At 38.4% G+C, this 11,006-nt stretch overlaps 2 protein-coding genes across 3 annotated transcripts; one reads left to right on the forward strand and one right to left on the reverse strand.

Moving 5' to 3' along the window:
* Positions 1 to 1,515: 1,515 nt before the first annotated feature.
* Positions 1,516 to 4,230, reverse strand: rfesd (Rieske (Fe-S) domain containing). Of its 2 annotated transcripts, none has more exons than XM_023428002.2 (4): positions 4,142 to 4,230; positions 2,885 to 3,071; positions 2,467 to 2,501; positions 1,516 to 2,149 (listed from the first exon to the last, which is right to left on the reverse strand). In XM_023428002.2, the coding sequence occupies exons 2-4, from the start codon at positions 3,039 to 3,041 to the stop codon at positions 1,862 to 1,864; spliced, it is 480 nt and encodes a 159-aa protein (XP_023283770.1). In that variant the 5' UTR covers positions 3,042 to 3,071; positions 4,142 to 4,230; the 3' UTR covers positions 1,516 to 1,861. The 2 variants fall into 2 exon arrangements, with proteins under 2 accessions (XP_023283770.1, XP_087035911.1); XM_087179785.1 differs by having other exon boundaries at positions 2,885 to 3,055; positions 4,142 to 4,197.
* A 725-nt stretch (positions 4,231 to 4,955) lies between these two features.
* Positions 4,956 to 7,611, forward strand: nudt2 (nudix (nucleoside diphosphate linked moiety X)-type motif 2). Its single transcript, XM_023427868.2, has 3 exons — positions 4,956 to 5,049; positions 6,015 to 6,145; positions 6,286 to 7,611. The coding sequence occupies exons 2-3, from the start codon at positions 6,019 to 6,021 to the stop codon at positions 6,606 to 6,608; spliced, it is 450 nt and encodes a 149-aa protein (XP_023283636.1). The 5' UTR covers positions 4,956 to 5,049; positions 6,015 to 6,018; the 3' UTR covers positions 6,609 to 7,611.
* Positions 7,612 to 11,006: the final 3,395 nt, after the last annotated feature.

Raw genomic sequence — 11,006 nt, forward strand, 5'->3', positions numbered from 1 at the left:
TAACAACCCCACCTTTGGATTTTTTGCAATTGATATAAGTTGTGTGACAGATTTGTTAAATGATGTTAAATTTGAGTGAAGAAGGAGAGAGATAATAATATTTGTATGAATGTATTTTTTCCCTAGCATGGGTAATTTAGCTTGTCTGTGGCTGAACAAAATGTTTGGATGTAGTCATTTTTAAAAGGCCACTCACAATGATTTTCCACATGGACATCAGTTCAGTCATCATGAACAGTACTGCTCAGTTGTTTAATGTTTTCTGTGGCTCTGGAGGGAGCTTTCTAATATCTGAGAAAATAACCCTGATTGTTGCATTGGACTGAAAATTTAAATTTAAATTTAATTTTTATGCACTAAAAGTGTTGAGTTTTAAAGACAATGTTTTTTTCCAGGCAGGAAGACATTATCAAGATGCATTAAGGGAATTACAGGAGGCAGCGTTTTCAGAGCTTGACCCACACTGACTAAAACTAAAAGTTACTATATCTCAGGCGCTGCTTTACAAATTTAGATCATTCTTTTTTCAACCTGTTTCTTGCCAGTCCCAATTCTCCAATTCTATGGCTGTGCAGTGCTAAATCTCCTGAGTACTACTTTGAGCATCACAATGCCACATTAAAAATCACAGCTTAGCAAAATTAAACAAAGTCAGGGTTAGAGATACTGGAGACATCATGTACATTAAAGGAATAGTTTCATATTTTGGGAAATACACTTATTTGCTTTCTTGCCAAGAGTTAGATGAGAAGATCAACTCCACTCTCATCTCATCTGTCTGTTCAATATGAAGCTCGAGCCAGCAGCCGGCTTAGCTTAGCATGAACATTTACACTAGCTCAGTCCAAAGGTAAACAAAATTTACCTACCAGCTCTTCTAAAGAGCTCTAATTACTCCTGTAACTCCTGTTTTCAGTCTGCATGCTAAGCTAATGCTGCTAACTCAAGCTTCATGTCAAATGTCAAGACTATTCCTTTAAAGCAGAATAACCTGTATGTTGGATGTTCACAACAAAACCTTGAAATTCTGTACCTTAGTGCAGCAAACTGGCCATGAGGACAGGACTGGAGAGCCTTCCAGTCAACCACAGTACCTTTTTGAAGCTGCTGTCAACACACCTTTTAACAACCCCAGGGATTTGCTGTGTCCTCAGCAAGGTTCTTTGTTTTTGTTTTTTTTTTCAGTCGCTGGGGGAATTCTATCCAGTGGACAAGAAACACCTCACAACACAAATCCCAAATGCTTGCTATTCAACGAGACATTCTTGTTTTCTGATATTATCTGAGGGAATAAGAAGACATACATATTACAAGAAGTGGCCACTATTGTGGTTCACATTAATGATTTTCCACTTTAGGGCATTATTGATCAGAGTAAAACTTTTTATCTTATTGATTCATTCAGTGTATGCATAATACACAAGGAGTATTGAAATGCACAGGGACACACCAGTGTGGGCATGTAGCTACCTTGTTCCACTGCCCAATTTGAGAACAGAGAATCAGAAATCAAAATTCACCCACAAGAAAAGTTTATTTATGTGATGGTTTTGAGAAAGAAAAATCTACATAACATGGAAATACTATGTGACCTGACTTTTGAGGAGGACATTTCATGTGTGTAAACAACGAACCAGCCACAAGTAAAGCTATTTAAAATTCTAAACACTCCCGAACTCGAAAGAAGAAGACCCATTTTGAGGCCATGCAAGCCAAACTGATTAGTTGAAGTGGAGCACTAAGTGTATGTCATTAAATATCTGACATCCTCTTCATACAGTCATCATGCAGTCATTTAGAGGAGATCAGGGGAGTCAAAAGGAGACTATAGGGATTCCATCTCCATCTATCTGTGTCACTATCAAGATGTTTTCTTCTCAGCAGCCTCAGCTTTGGCCCTTTCCACCTTGCCCTTTTCTCCCTGGTAGAAGTCTGATTCGATCCAGCTTGTGCCCTCAGAGAGCTTGACATAGACTTCCCCGTTGGTCTCAGTGACCATGTGGGTCCGCTGCTTCACACCCTTGGAGTACCATCTGGGCACAGGCGGCTTTTCCCTGGGGTCAGTGCCCTTGTATATGCACTCCCCTTTGGCAAGAGAGAGCTTGTACTTGTGGTTCGGACAAATTATGCACAGCTTGCCGTCAATTTCCTGTGTGGGTTGAAAGAAAGTAGGTAAACAATGATAAGTGAAGGACATTTAAACCCTTTGGCATTTTAATATTTGCATAAGATTATACTAATGCTATGCAGGTTTGATGTCATAATTACAGTATTCCTTCTGATCTTATAGCTGGGCAGCTACCTTAAAGGATTTTAAATGCAGATGGACTAGCCTGTGAAAGCAGCAATGGGATAACAAAAAAAATAGCACACTGCAGGGCTTTGACTTCAATGGCATTTTGGCTTCTTTCCTGCGGGTCAGACAAAAAGCAACCTTTAATCTCTTAAGTCAAATGTAAACGTCACCTCAATGTCTCCATTCTGCAGCATTCCCCCAGCATCTGTTGGGAAGATAGAGGATCAGTGTATTGTAGAATAAGCAAACAGTTTACAGCACACTAACGTTTTGGCTGACTGGACATACTTTCAGGGTGATATGTGCTAAAATGTCCTACGGATAACAATTTTTAAGCCAGACGTGTTAAATGTACCATGACAGGACTTATATTCTATCATTTTTAAAGTGGTTCACTGAAGGTATTCATTCAGCCACAATACTCTTGATCCCAATGAAAATATATATCGTTGAATGAAGCTTAATTGCTTGTAATATATTTATCATGTATGATGAGATTTGACTTGAAACTAAAGCATAATGGTCAAACTTTTTATCTCTTATAAATAGCCGGTGTTTTGAGTTCAACACTAGAAGAATTATACTCACGATAACAGTAAGAATCCATAGCGTAGAAGCCACCCTGATGGTAGATGATCAGTATATCCCGACCCTCCAGTGTTCTGAAAGAGCGCTTCGCTTCAATCATTTCATCCTTTTTCCCCACAAAATGAAGCCCTCCTGTAGACTGCTCCTTCTTCTCCATGGCTCTTTGAAACACTGTTTAGAAGGCAAGCTGGAAATATCACAATTTAGCATTAATCATAAAGGAGCAAGTTTTTTTTCATTACAAAATCACAAGACTGGTTGCAGCTATCACCCTCTGTGCAGCAAAACAACTGTAATGTATTTCTCTATGAGAACTCCCACTGAAATCTTAACTACATGAAAAGTGTGGCTTTTGGATTTGTCACTGGGATTATTGTGTTGGCACCACCCATCACAGTTGTCATCTTAAATTAAGTCCACAACACCTCCAGAACATTCAGCTTCAAGAATTCAAGCAAGGACATGTCTTGGCACTGATCAGCTCTACTCCAAACACACTCAGACCTGCAATATTAATCCCTAATCTCAGTCTAATTTTATAGGGTAAAATAAGAATTGTGATTTAAAAAAATGTTTTAAAAAGCTGTCAAAGACTAAAGGAAGCCTGACCCATTAGCAATTTAACAGTGGAATTATGTCTATATCTAAAAATATTTTTTTGTAGTGTCTTCCCTAAATTTAGAAAAGCGTAGCATACGTCAAGTGTTCAGTGATTGTCTTACATGACCTACATGAAAGTTGGGCCAAAGAAAATGACATAAAACAATGATCTGGCTGTCATCATTGTACAAAAGAATCAGTCATCTAAAGACCACAGTTCTGCATCGTCTCTATGTGAAATCTCGGTGACAGTATTTACCAAAAATATCTGAATGCAGGGTAACCTGACCCCAAGTGTGATTCATGTATAGCGGAGTGGAATAATGAGCACTTCAGTGCAGGCTGAGTAAGCACAGTAGTAGTAGCAGCAGCAAAAGTCACATGCCCTGAAGCCTCTGGCTAAACCAAAGACAGCTACATTATATGAAGGAAGGAGCTACAGAGCAGCAACATAATTATTTATGCAAGAGCAATACATTTTCCTCAAGTGAGCCTTTAGGGACTTAAGGTTAAATTCATACAATTCCTTCCTACAATTCCAAGTGTGTTATGTTCAAGCATCCATCCTGCCTGCCTGTCTGTCTGTACCTCTCTCTATATATTTTTGGTTTTTGCCTCAAAATACAAAACACATTTTCCCCCTATTTAGGAATTTACCTTGAAACTCAGCAGCAGTGTCTCCTCTGTCAAGCTGAAGAACTGTACTGCTGACAGCCCAGGGTTGTGTGGGAAGTGGGGCCCATCTCTATTATCTTCAGACACAAGCTGTCTTTACACTGGGTACATATCTTATCTGACTCTCACAAGCACAACAGCTATTAGATTGAATAAATAATTTTCTTTCCCTAAAAGCATTTGTTTTAACTTGTTGTTGGGAGAGGTTTCCGAAAGGATATATCTCTCTATTTAAACTTAATTATTTAAAATATAAGTATTATTATTTGGGCATTTTATTCTCATTGGGTCTCCTGTTTTGCATCCTAATTTTTATCACCATCTTCATCTGCAGTTGCATCCAAGTAACTGGGTCACCGAGTACATTCACTCAAACACTGTACCTAAGTAGTACTTTAGCCCTCTACATTTGAGAGGGAAATATTGTGCTTTTTAATACACCACATTTATTAGCAGGGCAGCAATAATTATTAGTAACTATTTACATACAAAAGACACAATTGATTTAAAAAATAAATGATTACAGATGAATATACCCAACGCCTTATTAAGTCGTTACAAAAATAAAGACAATAATCAATAATAATATCAATACTCAATTAATATAACATAAGAGTATATATCATATTATATCGTTATAATATAACCATACATTATTACAATATAATATACCTGAATATGGCCAATTCTGAATATTTAGTTTCACTTATTACGGGATATTTCATTAGTAATCCTACTACCATTAATACTGCTGCAATTTAGCAAAGCGGAACTGTTCTGTCTTCAAAATTGGCAGGACCTATTTCTCAGTACACCGCCCTGCCCCTCTGTGATTTCAGTCGTTGTGAAACAAACAGAGACCAGTCAAACACTGTCACAGTGAAAAGACCGTAAGTTGCTGACATTTTTGAAGATTAGTAGCTAAGTACTGGTCAGACTGGCAGTCTGTGTGCACGAAGGATAAAACTGTGAACATGTTCTGTGGAAACATCCGCACTGAGGATAGAAACTATAACATCCCGAGCAAGTCCAGTCACTCTAGTGTTCGTGCAAGCACAGAAGTGAAGCTAGCTAACGAGCTAACTATTATTTAGGAGCCATTTCATTTCTATCTGTTCGACACCATACCTATGATAAGAATAATAAAAGTCTGGCAGTGGTCGACCCTTTAATAGTGACCTTCTTGCGTTGTAAAACTCGACTCAGGCTCGCTGCTGGACTTTGATTCGTTAATTCACAAGACAAAAGCTTGAATGACGCCAGTATGTTGGATTTGAACTGGAGAGCCTGCATGCTAGAATCAATAGGGATTGTTGTTAATGTCCCGTATAGTAACTGTCTGTCTTATTTTGCTGTACCCTCGATTCTACTAGATATTTCAGGAATAATAATTTCAAAATCCTCTTAAAAATAGTTGACCCTTTAATGTACCCATCATCAAGTCTTACATATTTTAACTGAACAACCAACTGTGTGTTTACTTGTCAACATAATCTGTCAAATACAGTTTTGAATAACCTGTTATTTGCAAATCATCATGAAGAACATTTTTGTATGCCTCCCCATCATGTGAACATATAAACATTTAAAAATCTAATAACAAAGGGCACAAAATTACTCCTTAAATTAACAATATTCTTAAATGTTTCCACCAAAAGATGCATGAATTCAAAGCCTTAGGAAACTTGCCTTGACGGTGAATTTCTCTGTATTTCAGCAGTTAAAAACTGACTCTAGATATAATAGACGGTCTACTAAAAGTATCTTTTCCTTACAATACAATATAGTCTTGTTTTCTGTAAATCTGTAACATAACATAATGCAAAATCTGTTTGTGTGCAAAATTGTTAAACAGGGAGATGGCGCTGAGAGCTTGTGGCTTTATAGTGTTTCGACGTCTAGCCAGCTGTATTCCCCCACCAGACAACATCGAGTACCTCCTCCTGCAGACCTCTTATGGGAAACACCACTGGACCCCCCCCAAAGGTGTTTATAAGTTCAAGAACAGTACATTTCTCATATAGTTGATGACAGATATTAATGAGCTAAGTTCTGTTAATATAGATTTTATATGAGAGACATTAAATGTTGCTTGTGCCTGTTGCGTTTAACCTGTTCACCATCAGGTCACGTGGACCCAGGTGAGGATGATCTCACCACGGCACTGAGAGAGACCAAGGAGGAGGCGGGGCTGGGTGCAGAGCACCTGCAGGTGATTGAAGACTTTGTGCAGGAGCTGCACTATGAGGTGCAAGGCAGACCCAAGGAGGTGCTGTACTGGCTGGCCGAGCTGAGAGACCCAGGGACAGCAGTGACTTTGTCTGACGAGCACCAGGACTACCGCTGGGCCCGGCTGGAGGAGGCTTGCAATCTGGCCCAATACAAAGATCTGCAGGACACACTGAGAGCAGCACAAAGGCACTTACAGGCTCAGCAGGACAAACAGTGATATGATGGGATTTAAACCCTGCTGAGGGGACAATTCAAGATTGGAAATAACTGTCATCTGGTATGCGGGAACCACATTATTTTGGCATCCAGTGTGAAAGTACAGCCTTTACTAATGTAATTTAATGATGCTGTCTATTTCTGCTTTTACTGTTTGTCTTTGTTTAAAGACTTTGTCTCTAGTGTGCAGTCATATGTGAAGACACAATTGATTTTCTTCACTCAAAACAAAGGTGAGCAGGAAGGAAATTAAAAATTGCAAACCAGATTAGTGATTTTATCACAGTCACTTCACAAAATGATGATTATCTGTGTGTCTTTGAATCTTATTAGTGATGTTGCTGCTTTGAATGTAAAAAAACTGAAACTAAATTAAGGAGGCAGCCTCTTAGTCCCACTGGAAGTCAGTAAAAACAAACGGACCTAAAGAGGAGAATGTGTCATTTGTGGTGATACTGTTTTATCTGTCTGTTGTTTGAATCAGATTTAGCCAAAATAAAAAATGTTCCTACTTCTCAATTATAAAATATTTCTTTTTTTTTTTTTTTTTTTTAAATATGAGGAACAGAGATGCAAGGGGATCTCACACTCAGAAATAGAATAGATGCCAATATCCAATACTGGGGCACAAATTTCTTTAGTATAATGGCTCAAGTGAAAAGGTAAGTGGATAAAAAATAAATTGTAGACAGTAGATGCTGCCACAGGGTGGGGACAGAAACACATTTTTTTTTCACAGTGCTGTACATTTGGTAACGTAGGCTCAACAACACTGCAGGCTGTAGCAGTACACCTTATATGACCTTTGACGTCCTATTTTTTTTCTTACAGTTCTCAGTTTGAAAATAAAAATGAGAGACACTTTATTATGGTTATTATGATTCTAGTTGAATTTACTCATCATAAATGTCAAACAATGAACATCAGGATAACCATATTTGTTTCAGATTTTATATTAAACTATTTCTCATGTAGCATTTTGTAATTAAACCATTTCCGAACAGGCTCATGTTTGCTCAGTGTCTGATTCTCATTTTGAGATGAGGTAAGTGAGCAGTGGCACTGCTGACAACCTGGACATGATAATAATACTTATGTTTTTTATCCAGTCCATCTAGCACTGCTGTGAAATCAAGTGATACTTTATGGAAACAATATAAACCTAAAAAGCTGGAAGTCGGGTGAAATGCAAGTGGGACATAAAACCTTGACCCTCATGGTCAGCAACGTTGTACTATATGGAGGTACATGTTCTACTCCGGACTTCACTCTGCAGAATTACATTAATGGCCTTTGCTGAAGGGATGAAATAAGAGTAATTAGAACAACAAATTGTGTTTCACAAAAATACGACAAAAACCTGCCTCCTTGCTACTGGCATTTCCTGCTGTACAGATACGGTGATTTTAGGTGCATTAAAACATTGAAATTTTAAATTTTAAACATTTCAGCAGCAACAATATGACAGTGTCACAAAGTCTGAGTTCCAGTTAAAAACTATGGTCCTATGGATTCTCCACAGTAACAAGAACATTATTTTTGGAAACCCACGTTGCTGTAGGATTTTTAAAAAATATAATAGTCAATTGTATTGGAGTGGAGGCAGAAATCTCAGAGACATATGACTAGATACTTCAAGGGCCACGTTTTTTGGTAATTTTGATGAACCATGGTATAAGCTAACACATCCACAATAACACACTAGCAAGCCTTTAAAGCATGTAGGAGTGAGCAGTGGAAACCAATAAGCAGAATAAGGTGAAAACCTTTCATCAGGTTTCAATGACATACTGTTTTATTTTGAATGATTTTCCAACTTAACCACAATAACTGTACGCCTCCATTTGCATATCAATTTTACTCCAAAAACCAGCTCGCTGTGTTGTCTGCTTTCCATGACATGTGGGCTTAGCAACAGATATCAAAGCCGTATCGTAAACAAACCCAACAATGTATTTTTTTTTTTACAATAGAAACTTTATGAGTGACATTTGCATCCTCACAAACACAAAATGTTGAGGAAAAAAATGAAATAAAATCAAAGAAGAAACCAACAAGAACAGCATTAACATCAATTGGTGTGGACACGTTGTGGTAGCATTGTGGACAGTTCAGTCCATTAAATGTGTGACTATGTGAAGGCCTCAAGTGGACCTCACAGTGTTGACCCACACTTCAAATAATACACACTTGTGCACACACATGCTCACACACACACACAGATTAAATGAACTTAATGATTTCATTCAGTCTTTTGTATGTAACAGTGTGTATGGAATAACATCTCTACATCTTAGACTGCGGTCCTTTGAAGCGAGTATAGGTTGAGTTTAGGAATTTTCCTCATCCCTCAGAGATAATAATAGTTAATATAATAATAGTTGGTGGCTCTCTTCCCTCAAAAGGCCTCCTTAGCTTTTCTCCACCTGCGCTCATTATACAAACAAGGCATACCATTAAGTAAAAGAGTGGAGGGTTCTAATATTGAAGAGCTCTAAACCAATCATCAAATTGCTATCATAAGGGCTACACTACGCCTATACTTAACACTAACAAAAACAATGATGCAGATTCAGATTTTTACTTTGCGTTAGCAGGCAAAACCTTGGCTTTAAAGCAATAATTCAATATTTTGGGAGATACGCTTCATTGCTTGCTGAGTTATGTGAAAAGACTGATACCCCTCTATGAAATATGAAGCTGCCGGTTATCTTAGCTTAGCTTAGCACCAAGACTGGAAAACGGGGAAACAACTGGCCTGGTTCTGTGAGAAGGTAGACTTCAGAAACTCACTGCTCCTAGCCAAGAAATAGCCTGGCACAGAATCCCTGTTAAAACATAAAACTTGTCATATTTATGTTACAGGTTTTACAGACATAATGTCTTAATTAGTGAGCTTAAAAGGTGCTGGTAGGTGGATTTTGTTACTTTTGAACAGAGGCAGTCTAGCCGTTTTCCCTGTTCCAGTCTTTGTGATAAGCTAAGCTAACCAGCTGCTGACTGTAGCTTCATATGTATATTGAAGAATAGTTCAATATTTTTAAAAATATGCATATTCACTTTCTGTCAGAGAGTTAAATTTGTTAGATTAGATTATTAGATTAATTAGATCTGTTAAACATAAAACTATAGTTATCAGTTGGTTTGTTTAACTTAGCATGAAGACTCGATAAAGGGGGAAACAGCTAGCTTGGCTCTGACCTGTGGTACCAAAATCAGCCTACCAGCACCTCTAAAGCTCAGTAATTAACATGTTACATCTCATTTGTTTAATCCGTACCAAAACCAAAGTTGTTTTATGGTGGTTTATGTGATGTATTATTTTTTGGCTCTAACCAGTTTTCCAGCTACCAGTGGGGACTCCAGGTAGTTACTATTCCCAGCCCAGACATAGTTCAGCACATAACCCCTGTAAAATGACGAATGGTCATTTTTTCATCTCAGTTTATGTTCGGATTTAACAAATGAGATATCAATCAGTGAGCTTAATGGGTGCTGGCAGGCAGATTTTGTTACTACTGGACACAGCCAGGCTAGCTGTGACTGGAATCTTTGTGCTAAGCTAAGCTAACCAGCTGCTGGTCTTCACTTCATACACTTAACGGACATACATGAAGAGTGGTATTGATCTTCTTTTCCCATTCTCCACCAGAAAGTGAATAAATGTACTTCCCCAAATGTCAAACTATTCCTCTAGCAGGTACACATGAGATTGGTACTTTCTGTTACTGACGATGTATTCTACCTCTGTATATGGTGTGGAATGGGCAAAAAATGGTGACCACATCAATAAAAGTTCAGAATCTCTGGCATCAATCCACTTCCTGCTGTGCCTTGATATCAAATCCATTTAAGATCCGGTTCAGGAGTGGATTTCCTCTCCCCGTCCTCTACAGAATCCAAGCCGGCAAAACACAGGGCCGGGAGAAATGTTTCACTCCTTTGGCTTCACATTAAAATCCAAAAGGAATCTCTTTAAGAGTTTATCCAAACAGCGTTTAATCCACTACATGCATCCATTGCTCCATAGTCTTTAAAATGAGAGGTTGTGGGGCTGTACTTGGTTTCCTTGGCATAAAATCCAGCCACGTGAATCAAAGGTTTGCCCCAGTGCTCCATTGTGTGTCAACAGGGGCAACAGATTGATACCGACAACCATTAACACACAGCTCAAACGTGCGGTTTACTTGATGCCGTACAAGTAATATTAGTCACATTATGCTGTTCAGTGCGTTCAGAAGTTTAATACTCAGAGGGTGCTCAGTCAAATCCTCAGCCAGTTCAGGCCTCCCAAAACAGCACTAGAACACAGTGCAAACACACTGAATGTTTTCTCAACTGGACAAAGTCCAAAAGGTCATATGGGCAAACTCACTTGTGTGACAGACCTCTGCACCAG

This window comes from Seriola lalandi, unplaced genomic scaffold (assembly GCF_002814215.2).
Source record: "Seriola lalandi dorsalis isolate HSWRI2012SDOR001 ecotype SW California unplaced genomic scaffold, Sedor1 jcf7180002054864, whole genome shotgun sequence".
NCBI lineage: Eukaryota > Metazoa > Chordata > Actinopteri > Carangiformes > Carangidae > Seriola > Seriola lalandi.